Raw genomic sequence first — 26,884 nt, 5'->3', positions numbered from 1 at the left:
CCTCGAGCAAACGGAACTGTGTGGCAGGTGGGTTGGTTTTGGGGTTCTGATTTGCCACATTTCAGCCATCTGAAGGCTCATGATACACAGAATCCTTAAGAGAAGGACATTTTCATGATCATTTGGAATAGCTGTGGTTAGTTGTTGTTTCACAACTAGAACTCAGGAATCGAATCACAGGCTATGATTAATCCTCTGGGGGCCCATCTGTGGACCCCAGTAGGGATCATTTTAGTTTGGAGCTACTGCAAGCTTTTCTTGTTATCTTGACCCAGAATTTTTACAATGATAACCTAAAAATAGCTTATAATTTATAGAAGACTATGCCAAAAAGTCCCCTGGGCTCCAGAGAGGCAGGATGGGGTGGGGAGCAAGCCAGGGAGAGAAAACAAACACAACACATAATTTCTTGATTGTATATCATGCAACCAAAATAAGCTATTTTCTCCTTGTGCACAAAATAGAGAATTTATAGATGCTGAGCTGAACAAAGGTTATCAAATATGGGCACTAACAGAGTTAGTGTTTTTAGATCATGTGCTGGAAAAGGTGGGTGAACAATGCAAAGCATCTGATTGAAATCCTTTTCTGGAATGAAGCAGAATATAAACAAGTAATACAGAGCTTATGTTTCACTCTTGAGAAAAGGCAGGATGTAAGGTCTGTGTGCCGAGAAGCAGTGATGAGATTCCAGCTGGCACTGCACATAAATGCCAAGCACCATGATTTCATATCTATAATATGCACTACCCCAAACAGATAATAAAAGTTTTTATGGACACATGTAAGCTTTGCCTTTTAAATTGTATTAGCATTTTATTTGTTCTCTTTTCTAAAAATACCAATGGGGTTAAATTCATTTTGTTCCTCATGCAGGGACCAGACATGGCAATGAAGTTTTGCTTTCTTATAGCCCCTATTTTCTTCTTTTGCATTTAGAAGTGCAAATGTTTATTTTTTGTTCAGGGAGAACATGCACAGAGCCTCTTAGCAATAGGCCTTAGTCGCTATCCTCTCTTCCTAATAGTTGTGATGGATTTGAATTGATCCAGGAGCCAACATTCGGCATCTACAGTGTGATGTGCTGGGGCCAGAAGCTGCATTTGTGAGAGTTGCTGCCTTGGCACTGTGTTGTGATCAAGTGACTGAACTGGTCATGGTCATTTGGCATTTAAATATCATTAAACATCAGGTACTGTCCTAAGAGTCCACACAATGATCGCACACCCACCAGCAATTTGTAATATATGAACCAAGATTACTGTCGGGGGCAGGGTAGTGGAATTGTCTTAAGAAGATGGACAAATCCATATATACACAAAGCAATGAAGAACAAAAAATATCTCATGTAGTTTAAAAATATATATATAGAGAGATTTTGTGAGGAATAAAATAATTTCAAAATCTTACAGAATCCATGGTAAATTCTGACACTGTCACATAGAGAATCGATTACATTTTTATATTAGAATTGGTCCCTGTGAAAAATGGAGAAAGACAAACCTATTGAGTCAGAAACTACATCTGGGGCAGAGGGTAGAAGTGAAGATGACCTGTAAATGGCTGTGAGGCATCTTACTGGGATGATGAAATGTTCTAATACTGGATTAGGTTAATGCCAGTAAGATTCAGTGAATTTACTAAAAATCATGAAATTGTATGTACTACAAACAGACAAATTTTATGGTATATAAGTGATGCCACCATAAAGTTGTTAAAAGATGTAGCATTAAAAAAATACCACCAGAAAACAGTGGTCCTTGAGATACTGTTTCATTTTTTTTAACTTCTTTTCTTTATTTTTTGAAATAGTGTCTTACTCTGCCACTCAGGCTGAGTGTGATGGTGGGATCATGTCACACTGCAGCCTTAGCCTTCTGGGCTCAAGTGATTCTCCCATCTCAGCCTCCTGAGTAGCTGGGATAATAGGTGCACACTACCAGGCCCAGCTAATTTAAATTTTTTTTTTTTTTGTAGACACAGGGTCTCACCATGTTGCCCAGACTGGTCTCGAACTCCTGGACTCAAGCAATCCTCCTGCCTTGGCCTCCTAAAATGTAGGGATTACAGACGTGAGCCCACACACCTGGCCACCTTCTTTTCAAATGTGAAAAATGAGAAATAAAAGTCATTAACTCAACATTATTTACAAATCACTCCTTAGAGACTGACACTCTTGTGAATGCTTTTGCTACACTCGATGCTCATTCCCTTTGGAATATGCCCTGAGCCTGAAAAGAATGGGAACTTTACATATATTCACGTAACACAAGCATAACACCAACCCTCCAAATACAAAACAGACAAACACACACCTGTACAGCATGATGTTTCTACTAAGTGTCCTTGCTCTGGCCGACCTAGGGTATGTAAGAAGGCCTGGATAGAATAGGATAAAATATTTTTAGCTCTCTTCTTTTATACTGTGACTTTTATGGGACTGAGTAAAGTTGGCTGGTACAGGGTTGGGGCACTAATCCAAAGACTCTACAGGACTTTAGATTGGGCAGGACACATGCTGAACATCCCTGCTCCCTGGACCACCTCCTGGTGGATGACATCATTGTTATCATCCTGGTTCCCCTCCAGCTTTGTACTCATTGCCAGGTGCCCATGCAGTACTGCCCTTTGAGAGAAATAAATCAAGGAGTGTAACTACCAACAAAAAAAAACCCCTTAAAAGTATTTAATAAAAAACTCTTCCTTTGAGAGACAGAATAAAAGATGCAAACAGCTTTGAAATGGATCTTTCCCAGATGCTTTGGGTCAGCAGCATGCAGCCTATTCCCCACTGTTTTTTAATGTATGATAACAGGCAGTCATGGTGCCATTTATAGAGAAAATCTTGTAAAATCTGGTTTCTGGCTTTCTTTTGTTTCACTCTCTCCTCATAAAATTTTGCCTTTGCAGTCTTCCTTGCACTCTGATGACATCATCTATTCGTGGGAAAGTGAGCTGGAAAGAACAAAGCATTTAAACTCCAGACTACTGCTTGCTGGAGTGAGGTTAAGATAAGGTCCCTTGGAAAGCCATTTAAGTGATTAGGGCTGTCCCGTGCTGCCCCTCTGGTAGTGTCTCTAGTTGGCCTTGCTTCTTGGCCCTGACTACAGATCTGAGGGTCCGTTTAGCAGTCCTGAACATTTTTGGTAGGAAAGAAACTTGTTGCTTATTAGGTATGTGAAAACAAAATACATCTGCCCTTTAGGAGGCTCTTGGGGAAACTGACACCATAGCCATTGGGAAATACCGGCTCAGGGTAAAGTAACTCTGTTTTCATTTCCATTTAAGCTGATGTGAAATGTAGCCGTCCAGTTAAATGTGTTTGCATACTGTCACAATGGCACCTCTTAACACTGGCTGTCTGACTTGAAATGCCAATGTTTAGAGGAGAAAGCGTATGGTCATTGAAACTGCAGGAAATGGAAGCACATTTGGACATGTCCATCTCTCTAGAATTGCTAACACAGGAAAAAATGAAGATAGGCTGAAAATATACTTGGTTTTTCATTTTTCAGTTGCTGCAATATAGCTAAGGAAAATGTCCCAGGAGGCCTAACTTGTTTATCAGTACGTTGAAACAGAAAGTAAAAGAAATGAAACATTTTTGAGTGTCTAGTATATGCTAGGCTCTGTGCTGGGTACTTTATACATTCCCTCTCATGTAATTCTTACTACAACTCTGTGAGATGGATTTTCATGTTTCTATTATTCAGCCTAAGAAACTGGGCTTTGAGGAGTTAAGCAATTTGCCTCTGGGGGTGTCCTACATCCAGTAAGTAGAGGAGTGAGTGCTGGGTTTGAACACAGGTCAACCTGACTCTAAAGCTCATGTTCTTTTATACCCCCTTAGCATGTAGTCATTGCGCTAAGACTATGCATAATTTTTCTGAGACAGTTAACTGTCAGTCTGTCTGTGAGCTTTGCACTGAGAACACAGATCTCTTTGAAGTAGTATCGAATGAGAAGAAGTGATGGAGTTAATCTGATTCCCTGCTGTCCTTCAAGGGAGCTCAGAATTCAGTATGACTGGGTATCATTTCCCATTGGGAACATGTTTGTTATGAGTGGACATTTTGGCATTCCCTCCTGACCATATCTCTGCTGTTAAGTGAAGAGTAGATGGAGCATGCTTCCTGGTGAGACCTTAAAATAGTAACCTCTACAGATCCCACTCCTACTTCTGCTCAGAGATCTAGAACCCTGGAGCTTAATTTCCGAAGCTTCCAGTAAGCCTTTGCGGAACATGACTGCTAGGATGGTGTCCTTAACGTGTGCTTCCTGGGCCTCACTGACTGGTACCTGGCCAGCTGTGTATCACAGCTGTGTTTGGTCTAGATCGGGAAGACCAAATCTCCCTTTGTGTTCAGATTCATTAGTGGTATGTGGCTGTGCTGATGAGGGTTATCTTGGTATTCCATTTTTTGCCAGCTGGGTCAGAACTGAACATCTTTCAGGGAATTTCTAGTTGTCTTAGTGTTTAAATTTTGACATACAGGAAATGCTAATAGTTTACGGGTATAGAACTGGATTTTTATGCATTTCTCATATTTTTCAAAGCATGGACTCCACTAGGTGTTTTTCATGCTGACAAGAATAATAGTTTCTGACCACAAAGAGTTTAAATATAATCTTACCATTGCATGCTTTAAAAATATAAAATAATAAGATAGAGGTAAAGAGAGAAATTTAAAAAATTCTTATAAAAATTTGTAAGTCATATTGAAAAAAGTATATGTAATACTTTAAAAATAAGTCCAAGGTGGAACGATAGAGTAGCTAAGTACCAAATTATAAAAATGAGAGAGAACGTGAATTCCACAGTTTGCCATCCATAAAAATCTTGGCTAAATATGGAGAAGTCATTTATTCTCTGTGAGTCTTAGTTTCTCCATGTAACATAAGGATACTGGTACTCACTCTCCTATAAGCTATTGAGTGACTTTTAGATAGGGCCACTACAGTTACATCAAGGCGTGTGGTACCCCATACATCTCCAGGAGTGCCACTCAGATTATGGGGCCTCTTGGAGTAGGCACCATACAACCTGCACCATCATACAAGTTACTTTAGGGTCCACTGAGAAGTGAAGCAACAGGGCACAGGAAATTGCAGTACTTAAATTGAAAACTGAAAAATACAAGCTCTCAATAGCTACTTTGTTTTTCAGTTACCAAAAATAATATAATGATTTCTAGCACAGTGAACACAGAGGAAAAAATTTTCAGAGAAAGGATCTAAGAATCAAAAAAGAAAAAAAAGGTTGAGAGGAGGCAAAATCACTTCACCTCAGTTAATGACATAACCTAAGTAAGATAATAACTAAGGTATCTACAGTGCTTATGCCTAGCATATAGTGGAGCTTTGTGGTAAATTTTAAAAATGTTTCCTACCTGTTCAAAACTTCTCCCATTTATTCTCATTTTCTGGTGCTTTCTATTCCTTTTGACATTTATTTTAGAGTAGATCTCATTGTAAATAATGATAATGGTTTCCTGTATTTTATACCAGTTTTCTGTTGATACAGTGCTCTGAGATCCATGATATTAATCTTCTTGAAAACTTTGTTTGAATTGCCATGTATTATTATGCTGATTTTACAGGCAAGAAAACTGAGGCTAAGAGAGTCAGAAAACGGGTTAAAGCCATGCAGTAAGTAAGGGTTAGAGGTCCGGGTTCCTGAATTGAGGTCTCAAGTTCTTGCCCCTCTGCCTTCTTGGTGCACAGACACCATGCTAGGAGAATACAGTGAGCAACCAGGATACCCAGTTTTATATCAAGTTCTTCCTATGAAATTCTGAAGTCTAAAAGTGTTGTAATTTTAAAACGACATAGATTTTCCCTAACATAAGGTTTTATTTTTTTTTAAAGTTTCTATATACAAAATTAGGGGGATGGTGGAAACCAAAACTGTCTTTTTCCTTTGCCTTCATGCCTTAAAATCTTTGGAGGGAAATAATTCCTATTTGACAGAATTTAAGGGATAAAAGAATATTCAAGACATAGGAAGGACACAGAAAATCGTACAATGCCAAGGACTGAAGGACAGCATAGTATATCCAATTTTTAAGCTTTTCTGGCTGGGTAGCCGCCAGCTTGTAATAGGAACTAGTGAGAGAAGTCAGCGAGCATCAGGCACAACCCTCACCAAGATGCTCAGAGAAAGATGAAGGCGAGACTTAAAGGGGCAAAAATACCCCTCCCTCATCACTATCTAAGCGTCCTTCTTCTGCAGTTGAAGGAGAACGCTTACTTCTATTTATTTGACTCCAATAGAAACACGAGAGGAAAGGAAAGTCCATATTTTGAGTCTGAGATAAAAGCTGGAATGTCCTGGCCCAATACACGCAAGGCTTATCCAAGTAAATAACTGTAAGCTAAAAGTACGTCCAATGACTAGGTGGCCCCTAGTACAAACAAGGCTGGGTTCCAAATGCTCCTTCTGACATTTTTTTCCCTTTAATTTTGAACCTGTTTTTCCACAGAAATAATATAACATAGGTACACACCTGTGCTAAGCTATTGCAAAATTCAGCCCTCCAGAATATACCTAAAGCTTGAAAAGTATTGGCTTGAGGTCTGGGTCTTGGAAGAAGGGATCATACAAGAGAAAAAGTGAAGAAAAGACCAAAATTTATCTTGCTTCTCATCACAGTTCCCACATAGCCAAAGTTAGGAAAGAGGAAGATATTCCTGTTCTGAAGTCCTCAGCGCTCTTGTTTACTGTTGTCCATTCTTACTACCATAACCTTCTCAGATGTGTCCTATTCTTCAAGAATAAGTGACACTAAAATCTATTTACCTCCCTAATGACTTCAATTATTAGCTGTCTCTAGAAGACATTAGGAAAAATGCAATCTGACTGAACCAACTCATACTAATGTGTAAATGACTGACTTGCACATTTATACATACAACCCACATACAGCCACACAATTGTATTACTTCTGTGTTAGCTAGGAACCACTCTAGGAGCTAGGGAAAAAAAGAACAAGGCTTTTCTTCCCATGAAGCTTAAATTTTAGTGGACAGAGTTAGACAATAATAACATTCACAAATAAATACAGAAAATAGAGTGAGATAATATAGAAGACTGGTTGACTACTTCACATTTGGTGATTATAAAAGGCCTCTTTAAAGGTATCATTTAAGACAAGATGTAATTGAAGACAAAGAGCCAGTCTTGTGTAAATGAAGGGGATATGAGACAGCTAGTGCAATTCAAAGAAAGGAATGAGCTTGGTATATGGATAGGAAAAAAGGCCTGTGGGCCCAAAGAACAGCAGGCAAGGAGGAGAACGGAGTGGAAAGATGGGCACAGGCCAAATCACATTGGTCTTTGTGAGACAGAGTAATGCTTTTCAGAGTTTACCCTAAGTTAAATAAGAAGCCACTGGAAGATTGTGAACAGTAGTGTGGCCTGATTTACTGCTTAAAATGATCTCTACCAGAAGCAGGGAGACAGATACAAGGCACTGTAGAGATCTAAGCAGGACAGCTGTGTAGACTAGGATGGTGGTGGTAGAGAGATAGCTAGGTGAGCTTGATCAAGACACACTTTAAAGGAAAGGTCAGCCGGGCGCTGTGGCTCACGCCTATAATCCCAGCACTTTGAAAGGCTGAGATGAGTGGATCACCTACAGTCAGGAGTTTGAGACCAGCCTGACCAGTATGGTAAAGCCCTATATCTACTAAAAATACAAAAATTAGCCAGGCATGGTGTCATGCCCCTGTAGTCCCAGCTACTCAGGAGGCTGACACAGGAGAATTGCTTGAACCCGAGAGGCAGAGGAGGCAGTGAGCCGAGATCACACCACTGCACTTTAGACTGGGCGACAGAGTGAGGCTCTGTCTCAGAAAATATATGAATAAAATTAAAAAGTAAAAAATTGGAAAGGTCTGCAGGACCTTTGACCATGGAGAAGTGGAAAAGGAATTAAGGATACCTGGATGGATGGTGACTTTTTCTCCTAAGAAAGTCAAAATCTGGAAAGAATAGGTTTGGTTAAAGAATAAGTCCATTGGGCAGTAGAAACAGTTCTGTTTTAGATATAGTAATTCTGAGCTCCAAATTATACATCTAGCATCAATATAGGGAAGGCAGCTGGTATATAAATCCGGTCCTTAGGGGATTCTTTTACCAGCTGCCTTCCCTATATTGGGGAAAATTGAGGCTGGAGATACACATTTGGCAGTCATTGGCATATAGATGTCGTTGACACCATGGCGACTGATATCCAAGAAGTGAACATAGACAAAGAAGAGAAGAAGGCTGGAGATCCATCTCGGGCTTACTCCAACAGTTAAAGGATGGAAGAGGCTGTTTAAGAACCCCCTTCCTCAGATAGCTATGTCTGAAAAATGGTGATTCAGAAGAGGAGGTCCTTTCTTTACTCACAGGCACGGGTCTTCAAGCTCTTGCAGAAATGTCTAACATTGAGGGTGAGTGAAGACCTTTGCGAATCCTTATCTGCCAGGAGATTGAATATTTGCTACCAGCCGGCACAAGGAAGAAGCTTTGTCTCACTTGAAAATTCATAAGCTTTTCCCCTTACATTTTGAATAGTATGGTTAAAAACAGTTTTAATGAGATATGTAGATATTAAATCCTGCCTTGAGGCAGGAGGACTAACAGGAAAGTTTTCAATGTCCGTCTGGCCATCAGAATCTAAGAATCTGAAAATCTAACCTAGAAAGAAGCAGCAGAATATCAGACATTAGGAAGGGGCCCTTCTGCTTTAGGAAAAGTGCCAAGAGAAAAGTGCCATCAGCCTAGAGAAAACGCTGGGCCCCAGGACTGCTGCTGATTAAATAGTAGGCTATGAGTGAAAGGAATTAGTTTCTTTATTCTTCTGCCTGTAGCAACTAGGCTTTGTCATCTAGAAACAATAGCATCATTTTTCTTTGGAGTCAGGACATAAAATAAAACATTGCTCTGAATCAGCAGGGTTGAAAAATACGGGCCAAAATATAATGTTCATCTGACAGCCTGTTCAATTTTTACAGTTTTTGGAAAAAATGTCTGTTTATATAGATACGATTATCTGAGATTACAGCTGAATGTATTCTTTGAGGAGCTTGCTGCACAGTTAATATTGCAATATTGCAGCAAATTATGGAATTCTCTCAATAACAGAGCAAAGAAATCTGTGTCTTGATGGAAAGCATTTATGGCAGTTTAGGGAAACTTTCAACAACAAATGATTCTGTTGTATTTTCCCCAAACAGATTTTCTTACCTCTTGATGTCTCCCCCTGGGTTCTGAGTTTGAAGTGGCAGAACAAGTGACTCCTCTAAACATTAAGGTTTGCTGTAAACCATCATTCATATGATACAAAAAATAAATTTTAATCATAAGGCTGCCACACTTTTCAAGAATTTATTAAAATAAGAGATACACAGAGGCCTTTTGGAAAAGTGACATCTGGAAAAAGGAGCCAGCTAGAGGGTATTGGAGAAGAGGTATTGGGAAATAAAAAAGCATTTTCAGGAGCAAGGATTTCAGATAGAAAAAGCATTTTTTTATACTTTCAAAGACAAGACATGCATTTGGTTGGACCAACCGCTGATTTTGAACAATTGTTATAAGAGACCTAACTTTTGCCTTTATGATCATAACGTGCACACATTCTCCTCAGGGACTAAACCCATGGCCAACAGTGTGTGCTAACTTGGACACCATATGATGCAATGACTTAAACGGTAGGAAAATGTACTCCAACATCTTTCCCTATAATTAGCTCAGATAAAAGCAGTGGAAAACCACAATGTTTCTTCCTTTGGTTTTATATATAGTCATTAATCAAAATACTTTAAGAATATTTTAGGTTTTTCCTTCTGCTTGGTAAATTTCTGATCATTCTGGGAAACAATGCAAAGTAAAGAACCAATGTGGAACTTCTGGATCATAGTTGGGATTGAGAGGGAGTCTGCTCTCCTCTAAGGATCAATAGTCAACTGAATGACTTCAAACAGCCCTCCTTGCTAAGGTGAAAGTAAGAGAATCCTCTAGGTCTCCTAGATCCTCTGTTCCCTCAGTTGGATGCCAGAAGCACGTGGAGGCTTTAATCAGAACCTTCAGTCATTCAATCAGTTGTACAACACCATGCCTTATGGCTGACCCGTATCAACCTGAACACTTCATCCATGGTTATCAGGGTAGTGACTGAAGCGTCCAGATTTATACTGTTCAGATCATACTGAATTATTCAATATAAACAATAATCACCAGAAATACATTAAAATTTTTCTATGTCCCAGGTACATTACTGCATGCATAATTTGTAGATAGTTTCTCTAATCTTGACCATTATTCTGCAAGTTAAGTATAATTATCCCTATTTTGCATATGAGGAAACTGTGTCTCAGAGAGGTTAACTAACTTGGCCACAGTCACTGAGGTAATAAATAGAAGAATCTATTTATCTAAGGATTGATAGATCAATATATTGATCTATTTATAAAGAAAAAGAATAACGGATGAATAGAAAGAAATACATGATTTAAACTGTAGTTGTTTTCGGACTCAACCCAAAAGTCAGGCTTGCAAACGATAGCAAATTTTAGTAGAAATCATAGTGCCTGTATCAGGACTGTGGAAAATACAGAAAGTGGACAATGAGTAGCATCATTAGCACAGTTGTATTTGCTTCTAGTCCTGACTTTTTCCAAGCCTACTTTAATGCTTGTCCTTGGCCTCGTATTTGGTTAAGAATGTGAGTATTGTTGCTGAAAGTAAAGTCTATTTATCTGGTGCTGGAGAGTAGCTCCAGAGTTTCAGTTACAATACACTCTGGTGTGTACCAGAGTCACTTGAGCGTTACAACCCACATTCCTGGGCCCTATCACTCCTAGATCTTTCATAGATTGGTGATGGTTCTCAGGCATTTATATTTTTTAACAAGCTCTCTGAAGCCCACCAAAGTTTGAGAATTATTGCTATCAGTGTTATTTGAGGGGATGACACCTTACTAGGAAATCTGAATAAACATAATAAACTATCGTTGTAGGCTGGAAGAAAAAAATCAGCTTGTAAGGAATGCATGGAGGGATGTTCATGAAATACACATTTGGCCTGTACACTTTTGTCACCTGTCTTGATCAATGTCTATTTTCCCTTTCCTCTCATTAATAATTGGGTCAAGAGAATATTTTATCAGGTCTCCAGTAAGTATGTTTTCCCCCTTACCTAAATAAACACAGTCTCATAGAGACCATTCAAACATTCTCATTGTAATGGGAAGCTGATCTGAAAATCTCTCCAGCAAACTGATCTGCTCTCTTGGAGAGCCATGGAGACCCTTTGGGGATCTGAGAATGCTTTCTTGTCATTGCAGTGACACTGACCGGCTTTTGAACTTTGAGAAGGGCCATGACAGTGTTCCGATAGTGACATTATTTATACCTCTGGACTCTCATCCTTCATAGATCTTGGTTTGTTATCATGGCCCTTGACACTGTACGAAAGAAAGCATCAAATAAGGCAAATGAACTTCTGCTATTCGGGGAATTATACATGACTGTAATTTCTACCTGGCACTGATGTCCCAAGTGCGACGAACACAACTGCAGTCACAGAATCTTTCAGGCCAATGGTGCAGCCAAAGTGGGAAGCCAGGTCTCCGATGAAAGCTGTCAGTAGGCCAATCATGAGGATGGAAACAATGAAACACGCCCAGCCATTCCAGTATTCAGTAGGAGGAACGAAGGCAAAGAGGACCTTCCAGAACACAGTCAGAAAGTGCATCACATAATCAAAACAGGAGGGCAGCTTTTCTTCCCCACATTCATCATCATCATCATCTTCCCCTAGAGAGAAGAGAAAAAAGCACATTTCGTCACAACCTAGGCTACCAGGTCTTCCTCTCTCAATCTTTCCTGTCTAGGCCTGTTAGTCGTCCACTCTATGTGACAGGAGGCCATGAGAGGTGGGTGAAGTTTAGCGTTTTCCAAGAGTTAATCATAATTAACTAATTAATTAAGACACTGAAATGCCTCTTACCTGTGGCTCATTGGTCAATGGCAACAACTTAACACCTACCCAGTTCTGCTTTCATGCAATCAACACACTCTTTCTACTTTCACAATCCAGTGAGACTTGTCACTTCAGAGAAATGAAAATGATTTCTTTTAAAAGGCTGGAAAGCCCTGTGTCGGGCTGAGAAAGAACCCTCTTTAGAAGAAAGATAAGTGTAGATGGAGTTCTACCAGGGTTCTTTTCTTCCAACTTGAAGTCCAACTCTGGGTTATATAATCACCTACAGGATAATGTTCAAACAGGGCCGTTAATCATGGCTCTGGGCCTTGCCCATTTCTCCAGCAACTATTTCAAACTAAAGCCTTGGAATTACTTGCCAAATAATTATATGCCAGGAAATGAAATTATTTGCATTTTTCCAAACCAGATACACTTTCTCCTACTTTCGTCCTTTAGAACTAGATGTGCTTGGCATATCTTAATTGCTCCATTCTAATCCTTCCTCGCCTGTCCTTTAAGACTCGCTTCCTCTGTGATGCGCTCTCCGACTGCCCCCAAACCCACGCTGGGATCTCCTGCTCAGAGGAGCCTCCCAGCACTTGTAACTCTGGATCAGTTGTTCTCAGAGTGTGCTTCCTGAGCAGGTGGCACAGAGAACTTGTTATAAATTCAAATTCTCAGCCCCACTGAATCAGAAACTGGGGAGGGGGTGGACAGCAAGCTGGGCTTGAACAAGCCCTCCATGTGACATTTATGCATGTTCAAGTTTGAGAACTGCTTTTCTGAATTGTACATGTTCATGTTCCTCTCTTTTCCAGTTAACTGAAGAACCCTTCAAGGGCAGGAATTCATGCATCTTTGTGTCCCTGGTATTTGGTACCATCTCCAGCATCTAAACTAAGATGGTTAATTTCATGTTAAAGGAAGGAATGCAGAAATTTCTATTGACTTTATATTACTATGCAATTACATTATATGTACAGTATATTTAGTATATATAGTATATCTATACTATATATGGTACATAGTGTATATATATATATGTATATATATAGCATGTGTGGGTGGTACATAGTGTGTGTGTGTGTATATATATAGCACATGTGGGTGTATATATATATATATGATACACATATACTATGTACGATAGTATATATATACTCACTGCAACCTATGTGTGCATATATACACACACACACACACACACACACACACATACATACATACACAAATTTGCCAATTAAGACCATCAGTGTACAAAGAAATGCGACCGGGTGCAGTGGCCCATATACTATGTACCATAGTATATATATACTCCAACCTATGTGTGCATATATATATATATACACACACATACATACATACACAATTTTGCCAATTAAGTCATACTATCAGTGTACAAAGAAATGCGGCCAGGTGCAGTGGCCCACACCTGTAATCCCAGCACTTTGGGAGGCTGAGGTAGGTAGATCACAAGGTCAGGAGATCGAGACCATCCTGGCCAACATGGTGAAATCCTGTCTCTACTAAAAATACAATTAGCTGGGCATGGTGGCACTTGCCTGTAATCCTAGTTACTAGGGAGGCTGAGGCAGGAGACTCACTTGAAGCAGGGAGTCGGATGTTGCAGTGAGCCAAGATCACACCACTGCACTCTAGCCTGGCAACAGAGCAAGACTCAGTCTCAAAAAAAAAAAAAAAAAAAAAAAAAAAGAGAGAGAGAGAGAGAAATGCACAAAGGAACCAGGAAATCAATAATAGTATTCCAAGATGGAGATTTCACTTATAATGTGAAAATAATGCCCATTGACATGTTTCAAATTAGGGTATTGAATGTCAACTTTTCCTGAAGTGTTACGTGGCAAATACATGTGTTATGTGGCCATTTTGGAAAGAAGAACATGTCCTCGAAGTCTTTGTTCACTCGCTTCAACCTTGTCATCAGCACTCTGCTTGGTCCCACTAGACTAGCTGGCAGTAGGCGGGGCTGCAATTTTCCAGCTGAACCCTGTGACCTGAGGTGGTAAGCATGGAGCACAGGTGTGTGTTCTTCATGAGACACTCTGTAGTGGGGAAGCCATCGGGTGCAGATCACAATTGAGAAAACCCTCTGAAAGCACAAGAGATTTGAGAGGAAAACACCTCTCATAAAACAAATAAGAGAGATGTCTGGATTTGTTTTCTGTCGTTTTACAGGAAAAGAGAAGAGGCAATGGCCTGCTCTTCTGTGAGCACATGGTTGGAATTATTATACGATTATGCTTTGGGGGTCTGAAGAAAGCAGCCTTATCTTTCAGGCTTTAGATAAACTGCTAGGATAAGCCCTTGTAGATGAGTGGAATTGCCTTTGGAGAACTCCCCAGTGAGGAGCTTGAGTCAGGTCAGCTCATCAAAATGTTTGTGAGTGAAAATGCATTGCTGATCCTTCCCTCCACTGTTCACGCAGTAGGGTTATTACATGTTATATCAACTTTGCCCAGAAGCACAAGATACCTTTTAATAAAAATACCTGGTATGGGCTGCAGTGTGTCTCCCCAAAATTTATATGTTAAAGCTCTAACTGCCAGCACCTCAGAATGTGACTGTATTTGGAAATAGGGCATTTAAAAAGCTAATTAAGTGAAAATGGAGCCATTAGGGTGAGTTCTAATCCAATATGACTGGTGTCCTTATAATAAGAGGAAATTGTGATGTGCAGAGAGACACCAGGGATGTGCGTGCACAGAGGAAAGACCACGTGAGAAAGCAGACATTTACAAGCCGAGGAGACTGGCCTCGGGAGAAACCAAACCTGCCAACACCTTGATCTCAGATTTTCGCTCCCAGAACTGCCAGAAAAGAAATTTATGCTGTTCAAACCACCCAGTCTGTGGTATTTATTACAGCAGCCCTAGCAAACTGCAGCAGCCTTTTGGAAGCCTCCTATGTCATGACAGGGAAATGGAGGAACAGCCACTCAGTGCTCCTATTGCCTACTCTTTTTGTTTGTTTCCATATGCATTTCTTCTTTTTTCCTTTTCACTTTTCTTCCAACTTCTCTTTCTACCTACACTTTAGCTCCAGGTAGCTCCCTGTGAGAGATGCAACTTTCAGGGCTTATTTGAAGGAGGAAGGAAGAAGAATGCCACATGAATACATTTCCATTCCCAGCCTCTCCTCTTACCCCCTCTCCATTCCAACCAGGTCTGGGAAGGGTGCATATTCCCAGAAAAGTTGAGAAAAAGCACTAGATTTTCTAGTTATATTTATTTTGGATCAGATCATTTCTAATTTCTATATTTGTGAACATTTTATAATTTCACAGGGCATATGATTAAAATGTTTTCCAAAACATTTTAATCATTCACAGTAACATGAACTATGCTGCCTTTGATTCTCTATAAAATTACTTAATTTGGGGTGTCTAAATCTCTTATTTTGAAGATGAACAAGAAAACAAAGCTTCTCAGAAAAAATACCACTTACAAATTGAGAGTAGACATTCTATTTGTCTTCAAGATGGAAATAATAACACCTTTCCCATGAGAGATGTGCACAGAAATAATTAGATCATCTTTGTACAGTGTTTGAGAATGTTTCAGGGTAATGATGATCATGGTAGTTGTCATTATTTCCCTGCATTTAAGATTGTTACTGTGTTTCTCCATCATTATTTAATTTCACTGTTTACTCAACATGCTGGATCCTAAGTTTGCTTTCTAGGTTTTTAAAAACAAAATTTAATTTTGTCCTCTGAAATTACCTTCATGATCAGTTAATGCAAAATAAGAGTGTGTGTGTGTCGAGGGAGGGGAGTGGGTTCTTTCTGTAGGCGTCCAGTGTCACAAAGAATCATAAATGTTTTAATGCATAAGTCTGGAATGGGAGGGCCATCTGTTTTTATAGCATTTGAAAGAAAAAGTGGCCTCCCATCCTTTTCTCTGGGATCTCACTGCTCTTTATAAATTTTAATCTCCAACTCAGACATCATTTAAATATTAAAAATGACTGCCGACTGTCATGCATGATGCACAATTACCCTGTCTTGGGAAAGGACAAAGAAATATTATGTTCATCGATCACCATCTGGACTATACTTAAAAGTCTGGTCTTTGTGAAGAGCAGTGGAACATTAAAAAAAAATCCTAGGAGCATCTTTTATGTGACAGCAAAGATGATGGTAGTATGCTAGTTCAGCGGTTCTGTATGTTTACAAGCCTAGGGTTCCTGGAGGCTATGTGATTCTTTCAAGTCCCTTCTCTGTGTTACAAAAGAAAGAAAGATGGGTTGGTGGGTTTGCTTTTATAGGATCCTAAGTAAATTCCCCTTAACTCAGAATCATTCTTTTCAGCTAATGGAAAATACCATCTGTTATTAATCCTTTCTATTGCCTTTTAAATTGCTTCCTTGATACACACTGGACTTCCTGAATATAACTACAAACATAACCAAATCATTAAAAATGCAGATAGTGCACAGGGTGTCACTTCAGCTATTGATGTAATAGTACCTGCATCGTTCCTGCTCAGAAGCATGAGAGCAAGGGTATCATCAGCATGACTGAACGTGAAAGGCAAACCCCTGGGCTTGGCACATATCTTATAAACAGGTGTTTCTATATATCTCTCTCAACCTGCTCAGGGCTTGGATTCAGGGAGTGCTCTGAGAACCAGAAAAAGAGACTGCTGGAAGGTAATGGACACTTGTATCAGAGGAGTTAAGTCACTTTATAGTTCTGACAGTTTGTTTTGGGGCAAGACACTTAAATTTCCCGAGACTCAGTTGCTCACCTGTCAAAGGAGTTTCCTAATTCCCACCTCACAGAGCTGTTGTGGGGACTGGAAGAAGAAATGCTCAAGTCCTTTATAAAACTGTATCCCTGTTTATGGTCAAATGTGCCATATTCCATTATTGTAACTTGTCTGAAGGAAGGCAGTAAATCAATACAATGTGAGTATCCTCATTTCACTGAATCTATATTCTGTTTGAATGAGCCATTACCATTAGTTTCCCCAAGCTGCTTGCTTTTAAAAAAAGAAAGTAAGAAAGAAACAGGGAGGGAACCTGGAGGGGTGTCTCTTAAGTGGCAGGCACTGAGCTAAATTCTTTCACATATCTGATCTTATTTCATCCTTAAAATGACCCTGCAATGTAGGCATCATTAATCCCATTATACATATGAAGATCCTGAAGTTCGGAGAATTTAAGTGGCTTGCTAAAATAATCTCACACAGAATTCAAGTGACTGAGTTGGGATTTGATCTAACAGTCCAAGGAACATTTTACCATAGAAAATGCCTTATGGAGGAAAGTTGAGGAGTTCAGTATCTACCACATATTAATTCAGAGTTTGAGTCTGAGAATTTTTTTAATGCCTAGTGTTATACAGATACAGTGGTGCCTTTTTAAATTTATTTTTTATTTTTATTTTTTTGAGACGGAGTTTCGCTCTTGTTACCCAGGCTGGAGTGCAATGGTGCGATCTCGGCTCACCGCAACCTCCGCCTCCTGGGTTCAGGCAATTCTCCTGCCTCAGCCTCCTGAGTAGCTGGGATTACAGGCACGCGCCACTGTGCCCAGCTAATTTTCTGTATTTTTAGTAGAGATGGGGTTTCACCATGTTGACCAGGATGGTCTCGATCTGTTGACCTCGTGATCCACCTGCCTCGGCTTCCCAAAGTGCTAGGATTACAGGCTTGAGCAGTGGTGCCTTTTTTTAGGAATGTGAAAATATTGAGGTGCCATAATTAGTATTTGTATTCTAATACTTTCTAGATATGATTTTTTTGGGTTGTTTTTTTTCTTTGGCAGAGACTGCCGTAAGCTCTTTCTCAGACCCATGGGGACGAAGTAAACATGGGAAATAAAACAGTCAGGTAAAAGCAGGAGATAACGATGTGACAGTTTAGGAACCTCTATTCTTTCTATTTAAAAGTTTGTTTAAAATAAATTTTATTGTATACATTTGAGATTAACAATGTCATGTTATAGGATATATTTAGGTAGTAAAATTGTTATTATAGGGAAGCAGATTAACATCTATTATCTAGTTACATTTTTTTTTTTTTTTGAGATGGAGTTTTGCTCTTGTTACCCAGGCTGGAGTGCAATGGCGCATTCTCGGCTCACCGCAACCTCCACCTCCTGGGTTCAGGCAATTCTCCTGTCTCAGCCTCCTGAGTAGCTGGGATTACAGGCACGCGCCACCATGCCCAGCTAATTTTTTGTATTTTTAGTAGAGACGGGGTTTCACCATGTTGACCAGGATGGTCTCGATTTCTTGATCTCGTGATCCACCCGCCTCGGCCTTCCAAAGTGCTGGGATCTAGTTACTTTTTTTGACAAGAGCAGTTGAAGTCTGCTCATTTAACCAACATTTCTAATACAATACAACTTTATTAGCTCTAGTCCTCCTGTGGGCTATTTGATCTCTGAACATTGCTTATCCTTCGTATCTGCTATTTGTATCCTTTGACCTCTGTCTCTCATTGCCTCCCTTAATCCCTCCCTGCCCATAGTAAGATGGTAACCACTGCTTCATTCTCTGTCTTTGCATATTTGAGCTCATTTCAAACATGCATATATTCCACATCTTAGAGAGGCTATGCAGTATTTTTCTTTCTGAATTTAGTGGCAGACAGAGGCCATTATGAGTGGGAAGGGATGATAATTGTTTTCTCACTAGACATAAGGTAAAAGCATGAAAAAAGGGAAAGGGAGAGAGAAGAAATTTCAGATCATTTCATGAGCAAGACAGTAAAAACAGCTGGCTCTTATGCCCTCACTTGCACATGCATACACTCTTTGCATAATGTCCTCAGCATAATGGCCTCCAGGCCCCTCCATGTTATGGCAAGTGGCAGAATCTCCTTTCTTAGGGCTGAATAATAAGGAATCTCTCCTTTAGACTGTGACTAGTTCTTATTTCCATTTCTAGTTGCCAAAGGTCAACCATCCAGTTCTAAATCAAACATCCTGGTTTGCCTCTAGCTTATCACCCCAGAATTTGGGAAACTAACCTGAATCATCACAAGTCTGTACGTAAAGCAGTCTGGAAAATGTACGTGCTGTTAATCTGTGGATGTGTCTGACTTTCAATTCTTTCCAGGCATTCAGTAGGCTTTCTCCTCCAGAATTACGACTTTTTTCCAACCTGGCATACAGTAATTACAAATCAAATTCTACTCTCCTGTTGTACAATTCTGTTTCTCTTTGCTTTAAAAGTTCTGAGAAAATTATAAAGTGTAAAAGATGAAAGACCTTAGCAATCAGCTAATTCATCTCTTCTCGTTTTAAGAAAAATAAAACTGAGAATGATGATTCAATGGATAAACATTTGTTTTTTAGTTTGCATCTGGGTATGCCTGTTTGTGTATGTGTGAGAAAGTGTGTAGTTATGTGCATATGAGGCCATAAGAGCCAGTGATTTTTTAATGTCTTTCTCATAAAATGATCTGAAACTTCTTTTGTCTCCCCTTCTCCTTTTACATGCTTTTACCTTATGTCTAGTGAGAAAATAATTATCTCTTCCCATTCTTAATGGCCTCTAACTGTCACTAAATTCAGTAACCCAAAGATTTATTTCCAAACAAGAATTTATCTCTCTTTCTGTACTTTGGAGAAGTGTAATAACATTTCTCTATAACTTAATTGGTGGGAGGTACTTAACATATTCTCTGTTGCAAAGCAGACGATGTCAACAACTTTTCTTCTAAGTATATTGAAAGATACTTTCTATCGAACATAGCTCAAAAAATTTGTTCAAATTCCCAGATTTATAAGTTACCAGAAAAAAACTGTAGGTATTTTTTTCTACCAGCTGAAACATGGGTATTAGAAAATACCTGAACTTAAAGTTTTAGGAGGGTTTTGGAGTGTGCCAAGTTCAACCCCTGCTTAATGTGAATTTCTTTAAAATTCTCTGCCAAATGTTCCTTGTGCCACTCCTGGGGGGTTTCAGCTATTAGGGAACTCATGATCTCACAATCCAGGTTTAGTCTCTGGCAGTCAGCTCGGGCTGCTAGGTTCTATTCATTTGTCCAGGCTCCATCCCCTAGGGCAGTGGTCCCCAAACCGTTTGGCACTGGTGACTGGTTTTCTGGAATACAATTTTGATGATTTGGGGATGATTCAAGCACATTATATTTATTGTGGACTTTATTATATACTCACCATAATGTGGAATCAGTGAGAACCCTGAGATTGTTTTTCTGCAACTAGATGATCCCATCTTTGGGTGATGGGAGACAGTGACAAATCTTCAGGCGTTAGATTCTCATAGGAAGTGTACTACCTAGATCCCTCGCATTGGATATCAATACTATTGTACATAAAGTTTGAGTTCAGCTTTGCTGTATATTTGTAACTTGGACTACTGGAATGTTCTTGGATGGAGAAGACACTGTACAGGCTCCATTAGCCATCCCTACCCACTTCTTCCAAGCCAAAGCTATCCATGGGCCATCCTGTCTCACAGGACCAGTGCTACTGCTTAAGGAGTTTTGGCTAGGTGATGTGTGACAGCATTGGAAAGGGCCTCAAGAAGGCAACTCACTCTCTGTTAATAACTTTCAATCCTGGCTGAAATGAATGAGCATCTAGATGGAATCATCCACAAAGAACAGAAGGCTTACCAGCTTAAGCCATTATGGTCTTTGTTGGGATGGTTAACATTGCACAAGAAATATTTGACATGACAGAAATATTTCTCAGCAAATGTAGCCACTGTCAAAATGAAAAATGGATCCACTAAGGAATTCTAGCTCCATGCAAGTTTGATTATTACCAAAATGAATCTGTTAAACCTGAAAATTGATTGCTTTAGTGTCTCTTGTTCCTAAAAAATTCCTCTATATGGAGTGAGTACTCCTAAATAATTATAGTTTATGTAATTAGTCATGTGTGTTTTTGCCCCAAGCTTGGTTGTTTATAAAATAACTCCAAGTCAGGGTAAGAATCTTGAAATTCAGAGTGTTCTCTTAACCTTTACTAATTGTAGGATTGACAGAATTCCAGGCTCCTGAAATAGGGAAACATTCCCTGCAGACTTGAGTACCTAAGAAATAAGCCTTTGTCAAGTAGAATTGACACTCCAAGTGCAGATGCCTCCTGCTAATTTAGATGGTTTAGTTACAGTGGGTAGTATGTGGGCACACCAGGTTCTAAGACTGGTGTGAGGGCTCTGATAGCACTTTGTAAATATCAGCAGCTGTGTCTAAATTAGCCTCCTGGAGTGTGGGAAGCTGAGTCTTGAAGCAACTGTTTAGGGGAGTGATAACCCCATAATTTTCAACAAATCATATCAATGTTATATCCTAGAAAATGTTAAAATGTATATAAAGGGTAGGTGTATTCCCAAGGTTGCTCCACATGCAGAGGGGCATAAACGCTGACCAGAGTCTCTCAAGATGCTGCTATGATTCGTCTATGAATTCAGGTTCACTTACTGTTACTTTTATGCGTGTAGGTAAATGTGTACATACGACTTATTCTTCATCCTTCCAGGAACCTGCTGTAGTAAGTATTATTTTCTCCATTTTAGAGATGAAGAATCCAAGGCTCAGAGAATTTAAATGACTTGCTTAGGAGATCTAAAACTCTTTCTACCACCTCGCTACAATTACATGACCCATTGTTTCCATAGAGAAAAATCTCTGTGGTTTGTATGGCAAAAAATTCATTCTGATAAAACGTAAGCTCATTTAGCATTGTTTTATGCAAAGTGTCATTGGGAAATAATGCTCCTTCTTAAATTAACTGTCTGGATATGATATACAAAATATTATATTGTTCCTTCAGAGACTGAATGGCTGGCTCAATTTTATTATTCCTAGAATTTTATTTTTAAAAATCAATCTTTGGGCAAATTCTCTTTTCACGGTTTATTTCAGCCCCATTGGGAAGTGGGATTTTCCTCATTTTGGTGGCAAACCTCTGTCTATCTGGGGAGCTCTGGGTCTTCAGCAATGACAATAACACTCTCATGGACTGTTTTCCTGATGTCAGGATCACCTGAATGAACTCTGTTCTGAACACAGGGTTTGAGAGTTGATGTTCTGGCAAGGTGGTGATGCAAGTCGAGTATCTAAGAATCTAATGATGGTCTCGGTTTGCACAATACAAAGTGATACCAATTGCTCAGGGCGTCTCTCATCTGCCTGTTCCTCTTTCCTTCTTTCTGTTGTGATTTTTAATGAGATCCCAGTAAACAGGGCCCTCCACTAATCATAAGGTCCCATGATTTACTAGTTTTTGGCCACCTCACAGATTCTGTGGGCCTCAGTTTCTCCTCCTGGAAAATGGGCATATCCAACACCAACTTTTCTCTTTTGTGCTATTGACAAGATATAAACAAGATTTTTACGGATGGGTAAGCTCCTTTTATTTTATTGTACTTTATTTTTTTGAGACTGAGTCTCACTCTGTTGCCCAGGATGGAGTGTAGTGTTGCCATCCTGGCTCACTGCAACCTCCGCCTGTATGAAAAAATATAAACAAGATTTTTAAGAGAAGTTATATGCTTACATACAGTAAACTTAGTTTGGGCTTGGGGGAAATTAGCTGGTTACTGGAATTCAGATAGAGTATCTCCTTCCCTCACTGCTTGTGAACACTTCTTTTAGAGGGTAGGTGGGCTAAGGTGGGTGGTGACAATCTTGTTTGTCTGTCTGCCGTGGTTTTCCAGTCTCTCATAAATAGTAACCATGCATCATGATGCTGTGATGTTCTTCTCCAATATCAACCATCTGGAAAATCTCTTTCCCTCCTACTATCAATAAGTCTGTGGCCTATCTTTCTTTATATGGTCAAGACCGGGTGCATATTCTATTTAGTCTTTGGTTTTGAACTCTAATAATATGTTAGTTCACTGTTTTGCACCACAAGCCCAGGCTGAACTCCTAACCTGGATCTCTAGGAAATCATCAAAGGGACTGGGGTAGTTGAAAGACTGACTTTATTAGTGCCGCTCATTTCTTTAATAAGTATTTATTGTTAACTTATGTGTCAGGCACAGTTCTAGGCATTGTAAATGCAGAAAAATAAGATCACTGATCTTATGGAATTTCCATTCTGGCAAGGGGAGAGAGTAATCAAAATAAACAAATAAGAAATATGATAACTTCAGATATTGATATGAGCTATGAATACAACAGAGTCCTATGACTGAGAGGCCAAGAAATCCCTCTGAGCAGCTGACATGTAAGCCAAGACATTAGTGAGGAGAAATAACCAGTTACGGAGGGAAAGTATTCCATGCAGAGAAAACAGCTCATGCAAAGTTGTGTGGAAAACAGACACATGCCTATGTCCTACTGGCATTAAACTCTGGGAGGCAAGTGTGACAAGAAGAAAAGAGGATTGACTTGGGAATCAGAACCCATGTGTCAGGGTGAGAATCCCAACTTCTGTTTCTCCATTTCTCATAAATGGGTTCAAGAGTAGCTATTGCACTGGGCTGCTGTGAGGCTTGTATGGATACGAAACAGCTATTCACCAGTTGCGAGACCATTCTTTCACTGAGTGCTGCTCTGGTGTTGGCCAGGAAAGCTTCAATCTTTGCTTTGTCTAATCCTAAGGCACTACCTCCCCAAGAAGCCACTGGTCAGTAGGTAACATCAGGCAGCAGACATTGAGCGTCTGATGGTTAAGGCATTGGTTCTAGAACTCCAGAAGAAAAACGAGAGCAATGCTGTATGATGCAGCAGGAGCCTAGAGTTCTAGAACAGTCTATCTGATCATGGAGGAGATTTCCTCTCTGTTCTCAGGTTCTTATACATTGAAAAAAAAAAAAAGCAAGGGAAGTTTAGAATCACTGATGGGTAAGCTCCTTTCCAGCTTGGTGCCAGGATTCTAAGATGCTCTAATAGGCTGTAGGACACAACACCCAACCAGACCTGACTAGGCAAATGCAAGGCAAGGGAGAAGTATGGGGTGGGATGTATGTGTCGGGTTGGTTCAGGCAAGTGGCTTTTCAGCATGAGTTGGAAAGACAAGGTCTTTATCAAGAGAGCAGGCTGTGAACAGCAAGAAGTAACGCAGCCAGTCACTTTTATGTGGCTTCTTTCTGCCTATGGGGAGTGTTTGTGTGTGGTGGAGGGTGGCTATGTTTTCTCCTTCTTCCACTTCTTTGGATTATGCTGCAATGTTTCCCCTACTGAAAACAGTATACAAAGGCTCCCGACTGGTCATGAAAAGGCCCCTCATGCCTCATGCATTGATTTGTAAGCAACAACTAAAACTGTATTCACGTTGCAGCAGCCCATGCCAACAAAAGAGCTCCTGGATCCAGTGATGGCGCATTGTTTGCAGAGCGGAGCTGCCGCCACTCCAGACAAAGCCGCATTAGAGACATGATTTCGGGCTTACAAATAAGAGCGCTGAATCGTTCTGGAGCCTTCAATACAGTGTTTTCCTCAAGATTTTATAATAAGCAATTTAAGAGAAGAACAGCCCAATGAGCCAATATTCTTTTCAGAAATATCAGCTAAAGCATATCCAGGGGCCAGAAAATAATTGCTTTTTTTCTCCCACCCTCTCGTACTCCCGCCTGTGTTTCTGGCCTGCTTTGTTCTGGAAGTAGAAACCTGATTCAACATTTTCTCCTGTTACTGCCGCATTTTTAGATCGATAGATATCCTAAATTTGCTTTGTTCACCTACAAGTATGTCCCTAGAGTATCTTCCACAAATAGTTTCTCTCTGGAACTTTATCTTTTTTTTATTTTAACTCATGCCCTCTGCTTTTCCTCTTAGGATCATATCAGCTACACAACAGGGAAATTTTACTAAGAATATTTAAGACAATTGACAAAATATTTTATATTTGCATGTCCAATTTGCATACACACAGATAAATATATCTTATGTGTACAATGTTCACTTATACATGAATGTTTACATGTACATGTCATGTGATATAAATTTTGGCCTAGAAATAACAAAGGTCTCACTGCTTTTGAAACATGGCATGTGTGTATGTGTGTGCGTGTATTTATATAGATTGTTTCCCAGATCAGACACAGCAGTATGATGTATTTTAATCCAGTTATATGTGGATTGGAAAACTTTAATTCACACATAAATGTATTCATTCTTTATAAAACAAAGGCTTAGCATTGCCAAGTGCTGTCTTATTGCCAAGTACTTTCTTAGGGGTTAGAGAAATAGTGATGATAGTGATGAACCGGGCAGACTTGCTGTTTTTCTGTTTTCTTCTTAAATTTAGATTCTTCCTACTTCTAAGAGGACTTGAGCAGATCTGTACTTATTAATAGAGCATAAGATATTTTAAGACAAAAATAGGCCAAAAAATGTCTGAAGCAGAAATAAAGGATGCTTTTAGTCACCTGAGTTGACTGAATTTTGAACATGTAGATAAAAAATGACCCTGCTTTCCAGTGGCCAAAGCAAATTAGAAACCATTGAATTATATGGTTATGATTTTCTAGGTGCAGAGATGATAAAAATTAATTTTCTAGGAAAAAAACTTTAAATTAGAAATTTATCATGTTTTCTTTAAAGTATAGTGAGTGACACTGTGAGGTTTTATAAAAGACAAAATACTTTTCAAATGTTACACGTTAAAGGTAACAATTAAAATCACAGATAAGACATATTCCAATGAGGGCAGTTTTCAAAGAGGCTCTGGTAAGAACTTTAAGATTGACTTTGTGATATCCAAGTCTAATCAAGGATGAATGGCTATTGACGTCACTTAACATGACCATTAAACAGTGTATTTTAAGCATCAAGTATCATATTAAGTGACATATTGCGAAGTTAGTGTAATTACACAGTTTATCTAACATGTATTCTAAGGTAGGCACTGCATCTTGATTAAAGTTAGAGCACTAAATTTCTTCCTTTTCATTAATAAAAGAATTCTTTATTGGGGGTAAGAGATGCACAGAAAGCATGTATTTCTTGAAAGATAATTTGAATCTCTATTATCACTCTCTTATATAAATTATGGTCCAGAAAACAACCTTCCAATACATCATTGTTTATGTGCAATGAATACAGGTTAGAAAAACCTCTAACATAGTAAAACAACAGATATTAAATACAAAATAAATAGAGTTAGTGTGAGGTAGAAGAAAAGGTATGAGACCTGTGGTTTGTATACTACACCTGCAGTTTTTGTTTATATATTTCTTTCTTTGTTGTTCTTATTTTGTTTTTTGAGACAGAGTCTTGCTCCATTGCCCAGGCTGCAGTGCAGCGGCATAATTTTGACTCACTGCAGCCTCTGTCTTCCAGGTTCAAGCGATTCTTGTGCCTCAGCCTCCCTAGTAGCTGGAACGCCTGGCTAATTTTTTTAATACATATTTTTAGTAGAGACTGGGTTTTGTCATTGTTGGCCAGGCTGGTCTCGAACTCCTGGCCTCAAATGATCTGCCAGCCTTGACCTCCCAAAATGCTGGGATTACAAGTGTGAGCCACTACACCTGACCTCCTCTGTAGTTTTGAGTAAGATGGGTCTACCAAGAAGTACAGGGTGGCAGCTTGGGTGGGACACTCAGTTTAGCAAGACCTGGATGTGTAATAATTAAACAGAAGCCAGGCATGGTGGTGCCTGCCTGTAGTCCCAGTTAGGAGGGTGAGGCTGGAGGATCATTTGAGCCCAGGAGTTCCAGGCTGCAGTGAGCTGTGACATGCCAGTGTGATGTGCCACTGCAGTCCAGCCTGGGTAACAGAGTGAGACACCCTCTTCTTCTTCTTCTTCTTTTTTTTTTTTAATAGAGACTATCCCTGAGATTTCAAATTTCCAAGTTCAATTTTGTCAGTACATTTCAAACTGGGAAAGAATCTAAAATGTAAAGAACTATCTTACATTTAAAAAAATTATCATGTACAAGGGTGGATTGGATAATTTAAACATACCTGTGAAGTATAATAGTCAATAATTTGTGTGATCAATTAGAACTCTAAA

The 26,884-nt window shown here is 39.4% G+C and overlaps 1 protein-coding gene across 18 annotated transcripts in view; it reads right to left on the bottom strand.

Annotated features, from left to right (window-relative positions):
- SLC8A1 (solute carrier family 8 member A1) overlaps positions 1-26,884 on the bottom strand; it is a 404,614-nt gene that overhangs the window by 30,560 nt on the left and 347,170 nt on the right. For all 18 annotated transcript variants that reach the window (XM_008980782.5, XM_008980783.5, XM_035272720.3 and 15 more), the window contains one exon: positions 11,530-11,805. In XM_008980782.5, the coding sequence (XP_008979030.1) occupies positions 11,530-11,805 (276 nt within the window). The remainder of the gene's footprint in view (positions 1-11,529; positions 11,806-26,884) is intronic.

This window comes from Callithrix jacchus, chromosome 14 (genome assembly GCF_049354715.1).
Source record: "Callithrix jacchus isolate 240 chromosome 14, calJac240_pri, whole genome shotgun sequence".
NCBI classification, from domain to species: domain Eukaryota; kingdom Metazoa; phylum Chordata; class Mammalia; order Primates; family Cebidae; genus Callithrix; species Callithrix jacchus.
Note: the sequence above shows the minus strand (reverse complement) of the source record. Positions and strands in the feature narration are given on the sequence as shown.